Source organism: Culex pipiens, chromosome 2, assembly GCF_016801865.2.
Source record: "Culex pipiens pallens isolate TS chromosome 2, TS_CPP_V2, whole genome shotgun sequence".
In the NCBI taxonomy this organism is placed as follows: domain Eukaryota; kingdom Metazoa; phylum Arthropoda; class Insecta; order Diptera; family Culicidae; genus Culex; species Culex pipiens.
Window position 1 is genome coordinate 175,090,253 of NC_068938.1, and position 22,247 is coordinate 175,112,499.

Consider the following 22,247-nt stretch of genomic DNA (forward strand, 5'->3'; position numbering starts at 1 on the left):
AAAAAGACCGATTTCGTGGAGAATTGCTCATCTGCCAAAACTGGTTTACTTCGTGATCAGACTATAAGTCGAATTGAGTATTAAAATTAAGACTTCAGTGCTCTTAACTAAGATAGGGTTATCCGATCTTCGATGTTTAAGGCTCACTTAAAAGGTCTTTCAATTACCTAACTGACGACTGGTCGCATGATGGACCCGGACATCTTTTTAAGGCGTTACATACATGTAGAATATCACAAAATGTCATATTACAGATAATTTATTAAATCCACTAAAATGATGATTTCAAACACTCCTGAATGTTTCATTATGATATTTCATGATTAAACTGAGTAAGAGACGATTTAAGCTTAAAATTTTTGCCATGCGTAAAGCGAAGTGTCAAACTTTGTGAGCGTTTTTCTCAAAACATCGAGTTGATTTACGGGTGCCACGATATCTTGAGATGAGACGGCTGAAATTTCGGGTGAAGACTCTCAAGACATATCCCGTGTGCATGACGAAGCCCGATTTTGAAATTTTATTAAAAAAATAACAAAAATCAAAAGCTGAAGATTTGTTACATGATAAACATAAAAAATATTTTTATCTTTTTAAAAAAAGTGTATAAATAACATTTAAGTGCTCATAACTATTGCTAGGGTTATCAAATCTTCGATGTTATACGCTCATTGGAAAGGTCTTTTAAATAACTTTCTAAAATGTAATAACAGGTTTTCTTTAAAAAACTAACTTAATCCACCTATGTGGTTGATGCCTTCCTCATTTTGAATATAAGTGGTTTGCTAGCTATTTTTTTTTAGATCCAGAAAAATAAGTACACAGATATAACTTAAGTGGTCATCACTCGAAACATGGTTGCCAGATAATCAATGTTGTGGACTCGTTGGAAAGGTCTCTCGATTACCTAACCAACGATGGGTCGGATGATGGATCCGGACATCGTTTTCATACATTTAAGTGAGATCCGGCTTCAAAAAAGTACATAAATATCACTTAAATGGTCATAACTCGAGACAGGGTTGCCAGATCTTCAATGTTGTGGACTTGTTGGAAAGGTCTCTCGATTACCTACACAGAAAAAAATATGTAAATTTACACAGCACGTAATTGCTGCTTCTTATGTAAACTCACTCTATGTAATGTTGAAATATGATGTAATGAGCAAAAAATAATGGAAATTACTCCGATGTAAATCTAAATCTAATGTAAATCATGAATCTAATGGAAACGTTGAGCATGGAAACTCAAATCTGATGAATTTCTACCCGCGTTCGGCTTCCTGTAAATTCCTATTTAATGTAAATCATATATCCAATGTATTTCTGCCAAACGTTCACTTCAAAACTACCCGATCTAAAAATAGTTATGTTTGGTTCTCTTTCTATCGCTCTCATACTTCGCTGGCTCACTGCCTGTGCCTCGACCTGAACAAGTTGATGCTTTAGCCGTTCGATTATAAAATGCGAAGATGGCTCAGTAGGCAGCGGGTAGCAGCAGTAACACCGAGCATCCTACCCGTCGTCTGTTCGATTCCAGTCCAGCGTTATTCCACTTGGCCGTCGACGAGAAAGCGTCCCCTACCTGTGAAACAACTTTTTAGAATCAGAATTTCCTTTTGCTGCCCGCTTCAATAATTTTAAAATAGAACATAGGCCACACCCTTTTCCTACTGCAATCCAAGTCGAGCTTCTCATTCCCATTGGCCAATCAGAATTAGTTGATTTGAAATAATGTAAATTCCAAAACTAATGTAAATTCCAAAACAAATGTAAATTTTCAAAACTAATGTAAATTTCCAATGAATCTAATGTTAATTTCCAATGGATCTAATGGAAATATACATCATTTATCATGATACCTTTTGGTACATGATAAATAATGTAAATTTACAGAAATATTTTTTTCTGTGTAACCAACGATGGGTCGAATGATGGATCCGGACATAGACTAAATATATATAGATACGCCACTCCCCTGTTGGGGCTGGCGACACTACCGCCACGCCAAAATTGCACCTGGTGGCAATTCACAGGTACTACTTTTCGATGTTTCCAAAGGGAAAATTATTTTTCTCCGGTTTCAGTTCAAGTGTTACGGTTGCATCGTAGCAACAGTTGCTTTTCAAACTTTGTTGATTTTCTGTCAACATTTAAAATTCAACTTCAAAGCGTTAGATCCTAAAAGAACAACCCGTTGTGGGCGTTTCCGACCACCACAAATCCCACGCACAGAACCTCCGACGATACAGAGCGTTCGCAGTTAAGACGTGTCAGCAAGTGAGTAGAATGAATTTATAACAGAAAAATTGTTTATGGAAAAGTTTATTGAAAAGGTCTTTCGATTACCCAACCAACGATGGGTCGGATGATGGATCCGGACAACGTTTACATACATTTAAGTGAGATCCGGCTTCAAAAAAGTACATAAATATCACTTAAGTGGTCATAACTCGAGACAGGGTTGCCAGATCTTCAATGTTGTGGACTTGTTGGAAAGGTCTCTTGATAACCTTACCAACGATGGGTCGAATGATGGATCCGGACAACGTTTATATACATTTAAGTGAGATCCGGCTTCAAAAAAGTACATAAATATCACTTAAGTGGTCATAACTCGAGACAGGGTTGCCAGATCTTCAATGTTGTGGACTTGTTGGAAAGGTCTCTTGATAACCTTACCAACGATGGGTCGAATGATGGATCCGGACAACGTTTACATACATTTAAGTGAGATCCGGCTTCAAAAAAGTACATAAATATCACTTAAGTGGTTATAACTCGAGACAGGGTTGCCAGATCTTCAATGTTATGGACTAGTTGGAAAGGTCTCTCGATCACCTAACCAACGATGGGTTAGATGATGGATCTGGACATCGTTTTCATACATTTAAGTGAGATCCGGCTTCAAAAAAGTACATAAATTTTACTTAAGTGGTTATAACTCGAGACAGGGTTGCCAGATCTTCAATGTTGTGGACTTGTTGGAAAGGTCTCTCGATTACCCAACCAACGATGGATCGAATGATGGATCCGGACAACGTTTACATACATTTAAGTGAGATCCGGCTTCAAAAAAGTACATAAATATCACTTAAGTGGTCATAACTCGAGACAGGGTTGCCAGATTTTCAATTATGTGAACTCGTTGGAAAGGTCTCTCGATCACCTAACCAACGATGGGTTGGATGATGGATCTGGACATAGTTTTCATACATTTAAGTGAGATCCGGCTTCAAAAAAGTACATAAATTTTACTTAAGTGGTTATAACTCGAGACAGGGTTGCCAGATCTTCAATGTTGTGGACTTGTTGGAAAGGTCTCTCGATTACCTAACCAACGATGGGTCGAATGATGGATCCGGACAACGTTTACATACATTTAAGTGAGATCCGGCTTCAAAAAAGTACATAAATATCACTTAAGTGGTCATAACTCGAGACAGGGTTGCCAGATCTTCAATGTTGTGGACTTGTTGGAAAGGTCTTTCGATTACCTAACCAACGATGGGTCGGATGATGGATCCGGACATCGTTTACATGCATATAAATGAGATCCGGATATATGTGAAAACACATTTTTATACATAACTTTTGAACTAGTTATCGAAACTTCAAACAATTCAATAGCGATGTATGGGACCATGAACCAAGTCGAATGCAACCGGTTTGATCAAAATCGGTTCAGCCAGTGCTGAGAAAACTCAGTGAGAATTTTGGTCACATACATACATACACACACACATACACACACACATACACACACACATACACACACACAGACATTTGTTCAGTTTTCGATTCTGAGTCGATATGTATACATGAAGGTGGGTCTTTGAGCTTTTGATAAAAAGTTCATTTTTAGAGCAGGATTATAGCCTTACCTCAGTGAGGAAGGCAAAAGAACCATCCTTTTTACAATCTTCCGGACTTTTGCCAACAATGTTTTTTAGCATCAATTCGAATCGATACGTACACGGAATCGGTTGTTGCGTTTGAAACGGAATACGTAAACGATTCGAATTGAATTCCGTTTCAGAATTCCGATAGAGTTGACTGGGTTACCTTGTGCAGAACCGAGGGCCAAACATTTCGAAAAAAAAATATAATGACCTTATCTCATCTTTTAACCGGAAGGGTTCTTTCCTTCTGAACCACAATTTCAAAGCCTCATTGAAAATGGCAAGTGAGCTTTTTTTTCTTCAAAGTAGCGTGCAAAAGGGCTAGATGGATCAAAGTTGTTCTTAACCGACAGTTTGACACCAGCAAAAAATGAAAACATCATAAAAATAGGCATGCAACATATTAATGTATTTTTTTGTGTCAAAAAGATGATTACCTATAGGTACTAGTAAAGTGCCACCAAATGCGCTTCTTGCCAGTGCCCAAGTGGCTGGGTTACACCTCGTTAGTCATACTCACTTTTGCACTTGTGTTGTATTTAGTTTGGTATTGGTGGCGCCGAAGGGCCGTTGAGCATTCGCCAATTTTGAGGTTATTGTTTTGAAATTTTTCTAAACTTTTTTTTAATGATAATGTTTCTGTTAAAATTGATTTAATATAAATTGAAAAATAAAAAAATTTAGTTGATAAATACAAAATTGCACCACTCACCCTGGCGTATTCTCGCGTGCTGCGTCTCAAAAGAACGCAGGACCAGCAGCAGTCGCGTGGCTGCCTCCGACAATGCAGTATCTGGTGGGAAAATCGAAACAGCACCGATTTCATCTCTGAAAATGGAGCAAAACTTCAAGTGTCCACTCTGTACGGCCTGTTTCGAAAAACAGGACGAGCTCAAAGAACATTTGGGTGAAAATCACATGGAAAGCGATGTCGTGCTGGAGTTTGCTGCGGAACATCCGGACAAGCCCGATTCCGTGGGCTTGATTGCGGACTCACCCATTCCGGTGATCATCCGAACGGAACCGGTAAGCCAGATCAGCTGATTTATTAGGATTGGGGTTTTTTTTTAAATTTAATCGATTGACGCCCTTTTTAGACGCCCACATCGGAGTTCCCAGCGGAACGGAACAACGGTTGGAACTGCGGATGTTTGCCGTGTTGTTCCGATGGAGGACGCTCAGCACCTGTGTTCGCACCGGAAGGGTGTCGAGAGTGTTGGCGTGATTGTTGGCAGTGTTGCAATATTTGCGATGACTGCGAGTGTGTTATTATGTGATAACGGCAGGGCTTGCAGAAGAGTTTGTTACATTTTACGCTTATGAATCTAGTATAAATTTTTGTAGAATAATTAAATTTGAATCCACGTTTTTTCATAGATTTAAGATCATTTTGTACGATAGCTAGACATCAAAGAGCAATATTTCAATTAAATAAGCTTTGCAACAGCTGAAACGATAAAAAGTGAAATATTTTTCATTGATTCCGAACCAGTACCGAAGATTCCTCCTACACAAAACTGTGAAAACTTGCGGTGATATGGATACTACACTCAAGTGAAAAGATAAAGGTTTTACGTTTTTTTCTGACGCACTGTTTGTAAAGGTTGAGAGCATTTTTATCGGCTTTTTAAGAAAGCTTTAGGTATGTTCTTACGAAATAGAATGCCGTTACAACACTCTACATTTTGAAAGACAATTTGTTTTTCTTCGGAATTCTCGTCACTTTTTCAGTGGATCGTAATGTATAACACAGTCCAACAAGATTTTGTCTCTGAGACGAGTCATCTCTAAGTCATACTTAAGCATAAAATAGATTTTATTTTGAAAAAAATCATCGAAAATTCAATTTTTACTCCAAAACCTGACCTTTTTGAAAAAAATCTAATGATGGGAATGGATTCAGCAGACAAAAATACATTAAAAATGATCAATTAGACTGACGAGACATCGACATTTAGTCATCTCTGAGTCATACTTTAGCATAAAATAGATTTTATTTTGAAAAAATCATCGAAAATTCAATTTTTACTCAAAAAGCTGACCTTTTTGAAAAAAATCCAATGATGGGAATGGATTAAGCAGACAAAATTACATGAAATATGATCAATTAGATTACCGAGACAAACTTATTCAACGTTCTGCAAAGCATTTTTGATTTTTATTATTGAAATCCCAGCATAATTTGACTTGCATGCAAGTTGGAAAAACTTGAATGAGAACCAACTGAAAATATAATTTTAAAATGGCTATAAATATGCGTAGAAACAATCAAATTTTAAAAACCAGGGGTGTTTCAGAAAGGGGAAAACGTGAACTATAAGATACATGTATTGGTTTAGTTGTTTATTCAATAGTTCTTTTGTAAAATAATCGACAAAGTAGCTAATTTTGGCCTAAACATATCTCACTCACACTCAACGGGCAACTGACACTGAGCAAGTGAGATAGCCTGTTTGTTAACATTCATGGTTACGCTTGCATTTTTTTGATCTTTTATTTCATTTGTATGCTAATTGATTTTTAGTTTTTTTTTAAATTTTTATGTTTTTTGAATTTATAAAGTTTATACAATTGAATTGAAATTGAATTCCAAATTTGCATATTTTTTCAATTTGAAATTTATTTAATTTTTCATTCTTAGATTTTCTTAAATTTTGAATTGATGGAATTAGATTTTTTTAATCCTAATATAATTTTCTACATTTTTTTAAATTTTTGAATTGATAGATATTTAATTTTTTGATTTACTTTAAAACATATATTAAATTATATTTTTAAATTTTTGGATTTATTAATCTGTATTAAATTTTTAAAATGTCCTATCTGCATTGGAAACCCACAACTCATAGATTATTTTGGAAATTAATTCTAGAAAGGTTCCCGATTTTTGAATTTTCGATTTTTTATTTGCTTACCTATTTGAAGTTTTAATTTTTTTCATGGATTTATCATTTAAATTTTTTAATTGCTGGACTTTTTTATGTTTTAATTTACCTACTTTTTATTATTGAAATATTTTGTTTTAGATTTTTAAACTATTTAATTTTAGAACATTTGTTTTATTTTTTATCATTTTTGTTTATATGATTTATACATTTTAGAGTTTTAGAATTTTTTATATCTTCTGATTTTTTTCTTCTTAAGTTTTTTTTAATTGTATCTGTATTTTTTTGAATTTTTCGGAAATTTTAAATTTTTAATTTATTAGATTTTTTACTCTTGGATTTTCTTAAAATTTGAATTTGTGTATTTAAAAAATGTTCATTTTTTGTTTTGGAGTTCATAAATGTTTCGAAGACTTAGAATTTTAAATTTAAAATTTTTAATTTTTTTAATTGATAGATTTTTGAATGCTTTAGAAATTTTATTATATTTTTTATTTATTTATGAACTGTTCAACTATTTACTTTTAGAATTCAAATTAAAATATGTTATTTGAATTTTTATTTTGTGTTTTTTTTAGGTTTTGAATTTCTGATTCATTTTAGAAAAAAATGTCTTCGCGGGCGTCAATGATTGGAGTACCGAAGAAGAATGGCTGCATTACAGCTACAGTTTAAAATTTTCGGCTGTCGTCCAAAGTTGCCTTGAATTTTCTGCTGATTTTTGGAAAATATCCAAAACAAACCAAGTTGACAGCCAATTCAACGCTGAATTTCAGTTCAACTTGCTGATTTTTACACCGTTTGTAGGCGGCTGTGACCTTCTGTCGGTCACAGCGAAGGAGAAATTTGATATTATCTCGCAATAATAATATATTTTTAATTTTTTTTGTAAATGTTTGAAATATTCAGAAATTCTTGATTTTTAAATTGATTATATTTTTCATTCTTAGATTTCTAAATTTATGAATTTGTGGATTTTGAATTTTTTTTAATTCCCAACATATTTTTTTTTATTCTCTGTTTTTTTTTTTAGTTCAATGTTTGTTTTGGTTTGTTTTAGAATTTTAAATGTTTACAAGTATTTTCAATTTTTAAATTGATTGATTTTTGAATGCTTTATATTAGTTCATTTAAACTGATTTTAAATTTTTGAACCATGTTATTTTTATTTTATTGTTTTTTATCTTTGAACTGTCGAACTATACAATTTTTGAACTTTTAAAATAAAATAAATATTTTTTAGTTTTTAATTTGTGATTTTTAAATATTTGAGTTTTTTTTCATTTCTGATTCTTTTTAAAAAAACATCTTCTTAGTTTACTTTTGTAATTTTTTATTTAAAATTTTATGAAATTCTTGATTTTTTAATTTTTATCTAAGCCTTAGATTTTCTTAATCTTTGAATTGGTGGATTTTGAAACAATTTTTTAATTCTCAATATTATTTTTTTCATTTTTTGATTTTTTTAAATTATTGTCTTCAAAAATATTTTTTTTTTGAATTTATAAATGTTTACAATTTAAGAATTTATTTTTTAAAGTTTAATCTTTTTATGAAATCATTGGGAAAAATCCCTTGTCAAGATACAGATTTTCACATTTCATAATTAACTTTTTTCAATTGGCTCTTTAATTCAAACTATATTTTTCAAAGCTTTTTGTTGATGTACAACACGTGCAGAAAAACTACTCTTTGGATCAACTACCTTTTATGGATATGACTTTTTTTATCTGAACAACCTGCGTGTAACCTTACAGAATAAAAGTAAGCAATCTTCAAATCGTGAAAATGCATTTTTTTTCGAATTTGCTTAAATTGGACATGTTTACAATGTTATTAAATGTATTAGAATTATAGTAATTTCATTCTTCTTGGATAAAATTTCTGGCATTAATATAAAAAGTTTCATTGATTTAATGCATGCAAAAATTTAAGCTTTGTATAAATATTTTGTGATAAATTCAATGAAACAAATATTTTTACCACTGAGTGTTTATTTTTACTGCAGTCAGCAACACATGCCTCATCATTATTTTTGCGTTGTATTGGTTTTGCGTGTCACGCTTCTGCCGGTACGTTAAAGCTCACTAGCAATTCAGTAGTGTACAACCCACCGAGTGGTGCGCATCATAAACTTAGGTTTTCTTTTGTTTTGTTGTTACTCGTTTTTTGTTTTTCGTTTTTTTGTTAGTGAATTTATAATTTATCAGAAATGGATGAGAACTATAAATGCCCACTTTGTGGGGAACGCTTCGAATCTGAGGAAATTATTAAAAATCACATGAAAAGCTGCATTGATTCGTCTTCGAATTTGAACCAAACCCCAATTGATCCCGCAGCGAACGGGGTAATCACTTCTCAACCGGTAAAACCATGACATTAGTCACATCTAGCAAGTTAGGGTAACTTTCAACTTCCTTCTAGATCGCCGCCAATGCAACTAGTTTTGCGCAACAATCCGTACCATCTCGAAATGCACCCGATGAATATGTCGGTTGTTGTTACGGCTGTTGCAGCGATGAAGATGGTGATGCGTACACTAGTGACCACCAGCGAGGAATAACATCAACAACATCTTCATCGGACCACGTGGAGCCGCTTGGGGGTGGTGGAGGTTGGTTTAGCAGTAGTGGTGACAATGGAGGCGCCAACGATAACGACTGCAAGTGGGATTCGGGAGGTGGAGGAGGAGGTTGCGATTCTGGAGGAGGTGGTGATTCTGGAGGAGGCGGTTGTGGGGGTGATTCCGGAGGTGGAGATTGTGGTGGAGGGGGATCTAGTTCCTGTGATTGATAAACAGGTTTGTTAATAAGAAAAATGTATAAGTGTTATTCAGTGAGTTATTTTTTAACCACATCTACAGTATTTACAATCGTTTAAATTTTGAATAAAATGCGTTTTTTTATAACAATATCATGGAGACGCATGATATGCTGTGCCTAATATTCATAGACTTCAAGCTTGCGATGTTTTTCCGTGCTCTTGCAACATTTCATGCGCAACGTTTCAACGCAAAAAGCTCAACCTCCATGTTCGAAAGCTGCTCCTGTTCAACCACCCCGAGAAGCTTTTCCACCCCTAGTTCACCGGCTAGCCACATCCGCGCAACATAGCCAAGTCCTGACATCAATTTATGCTCGACATTCGCGACTGGGTCCACTTTTTCGCACAGCATCCTTCGCTTCAATCACACTCACATCTGCGTTCGAACGTGCATTCTCGACTCAAGTTTTGTCTACCTGCAGGCGTAATAAAAAGGTTAACATTTTTTCTAAATATTTAGCAGCCAGTGGTGTCGATGGTAGAAAATGGTGCTTTCCACCGCAGCTTAAAAAAGGTGAGTTCAATCCGTGCGGGGGAGTGCGTGACACACGTGCGTGCTTATCCTCCTCAGACTGTGCGTGTGTGTCTGTGTTTGACAAGCTTGTTATTTGCAGTTCAGATTTACGCCCATTCGTTGTGACCCAGCTGATTCGATGAAGTGTTGGTGGTGGGGCTGGTGCTGCTGCTGCTTTTGCTGAAACCGGAAGGAAAAAGTTTTAGCGTGATGTTATCTCGTCGCATCCTGGCAGCAGCAGGACGACGCTATTAATAGAAGGTCCACTATTGGAGAAGTTTCGCGGCGAGAAATCACCATCACCATCGAGCAGGATTTCCCCCGCCCCCCGTCGACAATGGACTTTAAATGTCCGCTCTGTGATACGCCGATGCCCTCGATGGAGAAGCTCAAGCAGCACATCAAAAACACCCACAGTGCGTACTTTTGCGACACCTATCTGTTTCCGCCGGAGATGCTCTTTCCCGGGGCGCCCTCGACGGTCGCGACCAACAACCTGGAGGGGGTGATTACGAGCGAGCCGGTGAGTGATGTTGGGGTTTTATGAAAACACTTTTTTATTGTTTTTTTACTAAATCATGGATCTTGGATTATTTTTTTTATTAGAAAACTATTTTTATTATTTCTACTAGTAATTTTTCATGTAATAGATTATTCTTGATAAAAAAAGTAAATACATAAAAAATCGATATTTTTACACTCAAACCCCGATGGTTTTACACCAACTGTTGTCAAACGAACGGGGTCACGTTTTAGTTTGACACCCCTTTTACACGGAGTTCACACACACTACCAAACGTTTGTTTTGATAGTGTGCGTGAGCGCCGTGTAAAAAGTGACAGTTCGCCACTTTTTAGTTTGACTTTGACCAACCAACGGGGTACAAACTAAAGAAGTGTCAAACGAAAAAGTGACCAACCACCGGGGGTTGAGTGCATTTGACATTTATATTATTTTTTTTTTTAAGATGAATTAAAAAAATGGCTTTAGTACCAAAATCAAATTTGCTAACGAACATGATTTATCAATATTTTAGGTGAAAAGAACCGTTTTTTAAGTTTTAGGCATGTTGAATTTTTTTTTAAATATGTTCCATTTTTTGAAATTTTTAAAAAATGTGAAGGTTCTCTTTCACCTTAGCAAAACATATTTTCGAAACCCCTGAAAAATTTAGTATAATTTCATCAACGAATTTGCTGGTTGCTGAGAAAGAACTTTTTGTTTGGACCACAAATCGGAAAAAGACGTAACACTGTATAAAACATATGTTCATGAATCCATCGATATCTTGCAACTTTTTCACAGTACCAAATCTGTAACAAAGTGTAAAGCATTATGTGATACCCTGAAAACCAACTCAAAACCTCGAAATATAAATAAACAGGATTGAAAATTATATTTGTAAGCCAAAATTTCGGGTTTTCCGTAAAATGTCCCTTTATTGGACCTAGCACCTATATTGGACCCAAGCGGTAGCATTATATTGGTTTAATCGATTTAAAAAAAACTATTCTTTGTGATTGTTCGACTGAACATTTGAACATTCCTAAAACTCCTCTCAACATTTAAGAACACTAACCTAATCAAAATTGATATATTTGATTAGATTTCCGAGCAAAATCGAAAACGCGTTTCAATTTTTCATTTCATTTTCACTTTCCTGAATTGGGTCCAAAATAGAACATGCCGGAATAATTTGGAGCTTTGCACAGTAGGTCCAAAATCTGCACTTTTTTTTTATAAATTTATTAAAAGAAATCTGAAAATTTAACCTTAAAATAATTTAAATTAGAAATTAGTGCCTTTTATATAAACTTATCAAAATCTGGATTGCCCATTAAATTTTACACCCAAAAATGATTTTTTCCAATTGCTTTTCGAAAACTTTAAAAAATCTATTTTTTTCAAATATTCTTAACTTGGAAAAACTAACAACGTCCGCCATGTAGAACAAAAGTTGCCACTTTCAAAAACCTTTCAAAAATGATAAAAAAATAGGGCGGTAAGTTTTGTCAAAATCGAGTTTCTGTGATTTTTTTTTCTGAAGTGTACTCATAACCATAACATCATAACCTACAACGTGCATCTGCAATGCATCTTTTTTATATTGGTTTTTGAATCATAAAATTTTGACTTTCTGAAAGAAAAAATCTAGTGAGACAAGATTCAATTACTTTAATTGCTTTTATTAGTAAATAAACAGTTCACAATTACGTATTTATTAAAGCATAATAGAGTTCCTTTCAACCATTGTTCATTTTGATGTAATTGGATATTCTAACAGAGGATTTGGCAATAGAAGAAAAAATTACAATAAGAAAACCTTAGAGATTTGCTAAGGAAATTGATACAATTAGAAAAGATTGAAACGAATAAACAGTTTGTTTAGTCTTTTGACATCGAAAATCTTCGCTGCCCAACGCAGCTCATCCGTTGTAGATGTACTTCATCAATAGCTCACCTAGAGCTTGGAATTGTTCTGATTTGTACCGGAAGGCACAGTACCGGCAAAGCAGTGATAGATGATAGACCACTGATAACCTAACTCAATCCCAAAATTCCAGACCTTTCAGCTGTCCACGCCGGAGGTGACCATCGAGCAGGCCGAGGAACCGTGCTGCGTGTGCTGCGAGTACGAGGGCGCGGACGGCGATCCGACGGATTGCGGGATGTGCGACTGCAACTGCGAGGACGACGCCGGGGGTGAGTGCGACGATTGTATGGTGATGTAATTTAGGGTAAACTCAAATCGATGTGACACACATAGTATTTTTTATAAAAGTGCCTATACTTCTGCAAAAAAAAAAACAAAAGGTCAAACCACACACTCATTAAAATTCACACACAAACACACTCACGCAATCATAGAATCGAGCTCAACAGATTTTTGTACTTTAGCAACACAAACAGAGTGCGTAACGAACAGCAATCAGACACACTTCCACGGCGACCAGGTCAAGCAAATTGAATTTAGAGCGACAACTCGTTTTTTGTAAACACCACCGATAGTTTTAAAAAGAGCAAATCTGGCCACTCCACTGCTGTTGGCGCACACACACACACACTCCAAGTCTAAAACCGGCGTAAATTTCGTTTCGTCAAATCATCCTCATCCCCAAAGCATCCCCATTATCCATGTTTTAGGACAATGTGTTTTATGGCGTCAAAACAAAGAAGCCACGATTTTAGTAGGTTTAGCAAAAAGTCTGAAAAGGAAACACTGTTTCGTTTAGAAAATGAGGACGCAAATCTTCCCGACGCCGAAGCTCTTTAACGAGAAAGACGACGAGGACGAGAAGGGACACGATATGTCATCCGCCATTTATTCCGCCTGCTCGCACACTTGTCCTTCCGGTAGGGATAATATGTATCGTATACAGAAGATATCTACAACAGAAATAATATAGGATAATAATACGAGCGTCTAGCAGGGCAGAGACAAAATAGGACGAAGGAACACCTTTGTTAGTTGTTTAGTGTGAATGTTAGTGAACAGCAAAAAAATAACCCACGAAAAAACAATTCTGTCTCAGTTGCCGTAGATTATGCCCTTGTCTGTGACTGTTAGATGTGTGTAATCGAAATAAAAATGGGAATGCTTGTGACGCGGGAACGTTGAGCTGGTTGACGAGGGATAGACAGGGGCTCGCTTGGCTTTTGGTGGGATTCGGAAAATGTGTTCCTGGAACAGTATGGTTCGACTTTTTGATTGAAAGCACTTTGCTACCCATTTTATTGTTTGAAACTTGTTTCCATTTTTAAAAACTGTGGCCATAATAGGACGATGTTTAAATAAGCGATCTCGGTCGTTTTTCCAGCGGCTCAAGTTTTTGAAAATTTAGTGACTGACCCTCCAAAAAGAACCGAGTTCTCCATCTTCTACGATTTAGAAAGTGAGCTCTATCTTTTGACAACATAGCAATTCTCTACGAAATATGTTTTTTTTTGTATTTCTCAATCCGGCTGAAATTTTGCGTCATATGTTTGTCCATATAATTTTCCATACAAATTTGACAGCTCTCCATACAAAAAATATTTATGAGCAATTCTCTACCAAAACCGGAAGTGGATTTTATTTGTATTTTTTTATTTGGCTCAAACTTTGTGGGGGCCTTCCCTATGACCAAATCAGCTATTTTGTGTCAATGGTTCACCCATACAAGTCTCCTTACAATTTTGGCAGCTGTCCATACAAAAATGGTACGTTCATATTCAAACAGCTGTAACTTTTGAGTGAATTTTCTGATCAATTTGGTGTCTTTGGATAAGTTTTAAGTATTATTGAGGACTATTGAGAAAAAATAGGTACACGGAAAAAAAAATTGCAGATTTTTTAATCAACTATTGTTTCACAAAAACTCAATTTCCCAAAATACGTATTTTTTTGATTTTCTAGATTTTTTGATATTTTTTAGGGGACAAAAATCCGCAACTTTTGAGCCATAGTCAATAAATCTTCCGCTGAGTAATGATTTTTTGAAAAAAATAGTGATTTTTGGAGAAAAAAATCGAAATTTCATCCAAAAACAAATTTGTCGTATTTTTTTTTATGTAAAATTGAATTTCCAATCTAAAAGTACTTTACAGATTTTTTGATAAAGGGCTCTGTTCAAGATATAGCCACCGAAAGTTTGATTTTAGCGAAATATTTGCAGTTTTTCGATTTTTTAAAACAGTGACCATGAGCTACAATTTCTAAAAATATTTTTTTTTGAATGGTTCAGAAAATTAGTAAACCACGGTAATTCAAGATAAAGATAATACATAAAGAAGAGGTATATGAGGCAAAATGGGCCCTTGTCGTCGTTTGGCGTTTATGGGAACGTCACCAATCAATTCCTCGTGATTTTCTACAAAAAAAATACCTTTGCATGGCAATATCTCAGCAACGGTCGTATCAACAAAGTTCGAAAAGCAAAATATAGAGAATTTTCTCAGTTTTCCAGAAATATTTTTTTTTTTCAAAAGTGGGCACCAATTTTAACAAAAAAAACTGCGACTATTTTCAAAAAGTTACCTAAAAATTGCTATAACTTGAAAACGAGACACTTTATCAAAATATCATTGAAGAACATTTTGAATTTTACATTAACACTCCTCCGTCCAAGGCGGAAAAAAAGTTGGAACGCTAACTTCAACTCGCTGGTTCTCAGCCAAAACTCAACCAATCTGGATGATTCCTTTTTCCAGAGATTTGTACGGATCTCCAGATGAGCCTAGAACTTTGCAGATCTCGATTTGATCAATCCTCTAATAACTACGACTAAATTAGTCGGAGCAACTTTTTTTCCGCGTGTATTTCCGAAAAGCGACTCAAGCGGGAACATTTTTGCTACGCTGCAAAAACACAATAACTTTGCTAAACTGTTAGCAAAACCCATAAAATTATATATCAAAATTTCCGTTATGATCTCAGGATTATGATGAGCTTCTAAAATTTCCATTATTTTCACAAAAAAAAATCACAAAACTACGTAAAACTACAGAAAAAATAAAAATGCCTCATTTTATGACTAGAACTTTATGGTAAAATCATTGATTTCATTGATTTTTTTATGAAAATGTTTCAAATGATCTAAATTATATGTTTCCAAATCATTCTGAGTGTGTTTTTTCCTGAATACTACAAAATTTTACCAAAACTACGTAAAATACAGAAAATTTGATACATTCCTTTAGAACTTTATTTGCTTCATGATAAAATCATTGATTTATTTTATGAAAATGTTTCAAATGATCTAAATTACAAGTTTCCGAATTATTCTGAGTGTGATTCTTACTGAGTACTACAAAATTTTACCAAAACTACGTAAAATACAGAAAATTTGATACATTCCTTTAGAACTTTATTTGCTTCATGATAAAATCATTGATTTATTTTATGAAAATGTTTCAAATGATCTAAATTACAAGTTTCCGAATTATTCTGAGTGTGATTCTTACTGAGTACTACAAAATTTTACCAAAACTACGTAAAATACAGAAAATTTGATATTTTCCTTTAGAACTTTATTTGCTTCATGATAAAATTATGATTTATTTTATGAAAATGTTTCAAATGATCTAAATTACAAGTTTCCGAATTATTCTGAGTGTGATTCTTCCTGAATACTAAAAAATTCTACCAAAACTACGTAAAATACAGAAAATTTGATACTTTCCTTTAGAACTTTATTTGCTTCATGGTAAAATCATTGATTTATTTTATGAAAATGTTTCAAATGATCTAAATTACAAGTTTCCGAATTATTCTGAGTGTGATTCTTCCTGAATACTAAAAAATTCTACCAAAACTACGTAAAATACAGAAAATTTGATACTTTCCTTTAGAACTTTATTTGCTTCATGATAAAATCATTGATTTAGTTTGTGAAAATGTTTCAAATGATCTTAATTACAAGTTTCCGAATTATTCTGAGTGTGATTCTTCCTGAGTACTACAAAATTTTTCCAAAACAACGTAAAATACAGAAAATTTGATACATTCCTTTAGAACTTTATTTGCTTCATGATAAAATCATTGATTTATTTTATGAAAATGTTTCAAATGATCTAAATTATAAGTTTCCGAATTATTCTGAGTGTGATTCTTCCTGAATACTAAAAAATTCTACCAAAACTACGTTAAATACAGGAAGTTTGATACTTTCCTTTAGAACTTTATTTGCTTCATGGTAAAATCATTGATTTATTTTATGAAAATGTTTCAAATGATCTAAATTACAAGTTTCCGAATTATTCTGAGTGTGATTCTTCCTGAATACTGAAAAATTCTACCAAAACTACGTAAAATACAGAAAATTTGATACATTCCTTTAGAACTTTATTTGCTTCATGATAAAATCATTGATTTATTTTATGAAAATGTTTCAAATGATCTAAATGACAAGTTTCCGAATTATTCTGAGTGTGATTCTTACTGAGTAGTACAAAATTTTATCAAAACTACGTAAAATACAGAAAATTTGATATTTTCCTATAGAACTTTATTTGCTTCATGATAAAATCAATGATTTAGCTTATGAAAATGTTTCAAATGATCTAAATTACAAGTTTCCGAATTATTCTGAGTGTGATTCTTACTGAGTACTACAAAATATCACCAAAACTACGTAAAATACAGAAAATTTGATACCTTCCTTTAGAACTTTATTTGCTTCATGATAAAATCATTGATTTATTTTATGAAAATGTTTCAAATGATCCAAATTATAAGTTTCCGAATCATTCTGAGTGTGTTTCTTCCTGAATACTACAAAATATCACCAAAACTACGTAAAATACAGAAAATTTGATACTTCCTTTAGAACTTTATTTGCTTCATGATAAAATCATTGATTTATTTTATGAAAATGTTTCAAATGATCTAAATTACAAGTTTCCGAATTATTCTGAGTGTGATTCTTCCTGAATACTAAAAAATTCTACCAAAACTACGTAAAATACAGAAAATTTGATACTTTCCTTTAGAACTTTATTTGCTTCATGATAAAATCATTGATTTATTTTATGAAAATGTTTCAAATGATCTAAATTACAAGTTTCCGAATTATTCTGAGTGTGATTCTTCCTGAATACTGAAAAATTCTCCCAAAACTACGTAAAATACAGAAAATTTGATACTTTCCTTTAGAACTTTATTTGCTTCATGATAAAATCATAGATTTATTTTATGAAAATGTTTCAAATGATCTAAATTACAAGTTTCCGAATTATTCTGAGTGTGATTCTTCCTGAATACTAAAAAATTCTCCCAAAACTACGTAAAATACAGAAAATTTGATACTTTCCTTTAGAACTTTATTTGCTTCATGATAAAATTATGATTTATTTTATGAAAATGTTTCAAATGATCTAAATTACAAGTTTCCGAATTATTCTGAGTGTGATTCTTACAGAGTACTACAAAATTTTACGTAAAATACAGAAAATTTGATACCTTCCTTTAGAACTTTATTTGCTTTAATGGTCCGATTTACAATGTTGGAATATGAAACATTTATGAAATTTTTCGATCTTTTCGAAAAAAATATTTTCAAAAATTTAAAATCAAGACTAACATTTCAAAAGGGTATAATATTGAATGTTAGGCCCTTTTAAAAATATTTTCAGCTTTTCAAAAATATTTTTTTCAAATGTGGGCAAACATGGGCACTTATTTAAAAAAATGAATAACTGCGACTTTTTTCAAAAAAGTTACCTAAAAATAGCTTGACTTGAAAACTTGCACTTTATAAAAAAAATCACTGAAGCTCTTTTCGATTGCAAATTCGATTTTACATCGAAAAATGAAGATGAAAGTTTTTTGGGAACAATATTTCGATTTGTTGAAAAAATCTGTATTGCTTCAAAAAATCATAGCTCGGTCAAAGATGTTTTGTCCATTCTGGAAATTTCTGAAAAGTTGGCATTTGATATCCTCTAAAACATATCAAAACATAAAAAAAAATAAAAATAGTGTTTTTTTTGCAAATCAAGTTTTAGTGACAAAAAGTGAAATTAAAAATCACCAAATTTTTTTTACCGTGTATAATTTTTTTCAGTGTAGTCCATATCCCTACCTACAACTTTGCCGAAGACACCAAATCGATCAAAAAATTCCTTCTAAAGATACACATTTTTTAATTTTCACATTTCACATATCATTTTTGTATGGACAGCTGCCAAATGTGTATGGAAAATTAAATGAACGAACCAATGCAGCAAAATTGCTTCTTTGGGCATACCGAAGACACCAAAACAGTTTCAGCCGGATTAAAAATACAAAAAATAAAATTAAAGAAAAAATACTGATTCTGTAGAGAACTGCTCCCATACAATAAGCTTCCAAAACAATGCTCTACATTCTAATACCAACATAAAATTATAAAAATTATAAAACTTTCTGTATTTTACGAAGTTTTGGTAATTTATTTTTAGTATTCAGGAAGAAACGCACTGAGAATGATTCAGGAACTTATAATTTAGATCATTTGAAAAAGCATTATGAAATAAATCAATGATTTTACCATGAAGCAAATAAAGTTCTAAAGGGACCATCCATAAACCACGTGGACACTTTTTTGGTAATCTCGAACCCCCCCCCCCTCTTCGTGGACAATTGTCCATACAATAAAAATCTTTTTTGTATGGAGCGTGGACAATCGCCATACCCCCCCCCCCCCCAAAGTGTCCACGTGGTTTATGGATGGTCCCATAGGAAAGTATCAAATTTTCTGTATTTTACGTAGTTTTGGTAGAATTTTTTAGTATTCAGGAAGAATCACACTCAGAATAATTCGGAAACTTGTAATTAAGATCATTTGAAACATTTTCATAAACTAAATCAATGATTTTATCATGAAGCAAATAAAGTTCTAAAGGAATGTATCAAATTTTCTGTATTTTACGTAGTTTTGGTAAAATTTTGTAGTATTCAGGATGAAAACACACTCAGAATGATTCGGAAACTTATAATTTAGATCATTTGAAACATTTTCATAAGCTAAATCATTGATTTTATCATGAAGCAAATAAAGTTCTAAAGGAAAGTATCAAATTTTCTGTATTTTACGTAGTTTTGGTAAAATTTTGTAGCATTCAGGATGAAAACACACTCAGAATGATTCGGAAACTTATAATTTAGATCATTTGAAACATTTTCATAAGCTAAATCATTGATTTTATCATGAAGCAAATAAAGTTCTAAAGGAAAATATCAAATTTTCTGTATTTTACGTAGTTTTGATAAAATTTTGTACTACTCAGTAAGAATCACACTCAGAATAATTCGGAAACTTGTCATTTAGATCATTTGAAACATTTTCATAAAATAAATCAATGATTTTAACATGAAGCAAATAAAGTTCTAAACGAATGTATCAAATTTTCTGTATTTTACGTAGTTTTGGGAGAATTTTTTAGTATTCAGGGAGAATCACACTCAGAATAATTCGGAAACTTATAATTTAGATCATTTGAAACATTTTCATAAGCTAAATCATTGATTTTATCATGAAGCAAATAAAGTTCTAAAGGAAAGTATCAAATTTTCTGTATTTTACGTAGTTTTGGTAAAATTTTGTAGTATTCAGAATGAAAACACACTCAGAATGATTCGGAAACTTATAATTTAGATCATTTGAAACATTTTCATAAGCTAAATCATTGATTTTATCATGAAGCAAATAAAGTTCTAAAGGAAAGTATCAAATTTTCTGTATTTTACGTAGTTTTGATAAAATTTTGTAGTACTCAGTAAGAATCAAACTCAGAATAATTCGGAAACTTATAATTTAGATCATTTGAAACATTTTCATAAGCTAAATCATTGATTTTATCATGAAGCAAATAAAGTTCTAAAGGAAAGTATCAAATTTTCTGTATTTTACGTAGTTTTGATAAAATTTTGTAGTACTCAGTAAGAATCAAACTCAGAATAATTCGGAAACTTGTAATTTAGATTATTTGAAACATTTTCAATAAATAAATCAATGATTTTATCATGAAGCAAATAAAGTTCTAAAGGAAAGTATCAAATTTTCTGTATTTTACGTAGTTTTGGTAAAATTTTGTAGTACTCAGTAAGAATCACACTCAGAATAATTCGGAAACTTGTAATTTAGATCATTTGAAACATTTTCATAAAATAAATCAATGATTTTATCATGAAGCAAATAAAGTTCTAAAGGAATGTATCAAATTTTCTGTATTTTACGTAGTTTTGGTAAAATTTTGTAGTATTCAGGAAAAAACACACTCAGAATGATTTGGAAACATATAGGGGAAATATACCCATTTTAATCACACTAAGCCGTTCGACCAATTCTCATCACTTTTGCCGTTTCTGCTATTAAATCAATATTTTCAGATGTTTCAACAATGGAGAGTTGCTTGCTCACTTTTATTTGAGCTATTTATTACTTTGGAACAGTCAAAAACACTTTTTATAAGCTGTAATTCATGATCAAAGTGCTGATAGGCCGATAATAGAAATAGGCTGAGAAAGGGTATAGTTCCCCTAATTTAGATCATTTGAAACATTTTCATAAAATAAATCAATGATTTTATCATGAAGCAAATAAAGTTCTAAAGGAATGTATCAAATTTTCTGTATTTTACGTAGTTTTGGTAAAATTTTGTAGTATTTAGGAAAAAACACACTCAGAATGATTCGGAAACATATAATTTAGATCATTTGAAACATTTTCATAAAAAAATCAATGAAATCAATGATTTTACCATAAAGTTCTAGTCATAAAATGAGGCATTTTTATTTTTTCTGTAGTTTTACGTAGTTTTGTGATTTTTTTTGTGAAAATAATGGAAATTTGAGAAGTTCATCATAATCCTGAGATCATAACGGAAATTTTGATATATAATTTTATGGGTTTTGCTAACAGTTTAGCAAAGTTATTGTGTTTTTGCAGCGTAGCAAAAATGTTCCCGCTTGAGTCGCTTTTCGGAAATACACGCGGAAAAAAAGTTGCTCCGACTAATTTAGTCGTAGTTATTAGAGGATTGATCAAATCGAGATCTGCAAAGTTCTAGGCTCATCTGGAGATCCGTACAAATCTCTGGAAAAAGGAATCATCCAGATTGGTTGAGTTTTGGCTGAGAACCAGCGAGTTGAAGTTAGCGTTCCAACTTTTTTTCCGCCTTGGTCGTTCGTGTAAGTACGGGATGCCTTGGACGGAGGAGTGTTAAAAAATGAAGTAGAAAATTTTTTGCGACCAATATTTCATTTTTTTAAAACATCAGTATTAATTCTAAAAATACTCGGTCAAAGATTTTTTGCCCGTTCTGGAATTTTTTGAAAAGTTGGCATTTGAAGTCCCCTAAAACAAATCAGAAATTAAAAAAAATGTGATTTTTTTCTACAAATCGAGTTTTAGTGACAAAAAGTGAAATTAAAAATCATCAAAGTTTATTTTACCGAGTGTCATTTTTTTTCAGTGTAGTGTACCTACAACTTTGCCGAAGACACCAAATCGATCAAAAAGTTCCTTAAAAAATACAGATTCTTTAATTTTCATGTATTATTTATGTATGGACAGCTTCCAAATTCGTATGGGAAATTATATGGACAAACTAATGATGCAAAATGGCTTCTTTGGGCATATCGAAGGCACCAACAAAATTTCAG

General features: G+C 32.8%; 3 protein-coding genes across 3 annotated transcripts; all 3 read left to right on the top strand.

The window, feature by feature from the left end:
- The first annotated feature begins 4,653 nt into the window (after positions 1 to 4,653).
- LOC120418206 (uncharacterized) lies at positions 4,654 to 5,338 on the top strand. The gene is made up of 2 exons (XM_039580515.2): positions 4,654 to 4,927; positions 4,999 to 5,338. Exons 1-2 carry the CDS (start codon positions 4,736 to 4,738, stop codon positions 5,176 to 5,178), a joined length of 372 nt encoding a protein of 123 aa, XP_039436449.1. The 5' UTR covers positions 4,654 to 4,735; the 3' UTR covers positions 5,179 to 5,338.
- A 3,565-nt stretch (positions 5,339 to 8,903) lies between these two features.
- On the top strand, positions 8,904 to 9,697 carry LOC120418188 (loricrin-like). The gene is made up of 2 exons (XM_039580490.2): positions 8,904 to 9,151; positions 9,211 to 9,697. Exons 1-2 carry the CDS (start codon positions 8,999 to 9,001, stop codon positions 9,577 to 9,579), a joined length of 522 nt encoding a protein of 173 aa, XP_039436424.1. The 5' UTR covers positions 8,904 to 8,998; the 3' UTR covers positions 9,580 to 9,697.
- A 91-nt stretch (positions 9,698 to 9,788) lies between these two features.
- On the top strand, positions 9,789 to 15,205 carry LOC120418189 (uncharacterized). The gene is made up of 3 exons (XM_039580492.2): positions 9,789 to 10,123; positions 10,224 to 10,646; positions 12,688 to 15,205. Exons 2-3 carry the CDS (start codon positions 10,461 to 10,463, stop codon positions 12,853 to 12,855), a joined length of 354 nt encoding a protein of 117 aa, XP_039436426.1. The 5' UTR covers positions 9,789 to 10,123; positions 10,224 to 10,460; the 3' UTR covers positions 12,856 to 15,205.
- The last annotated feature ends 7,042 nt before the right edge of the window (positions 15,206 to 22,247 follow it).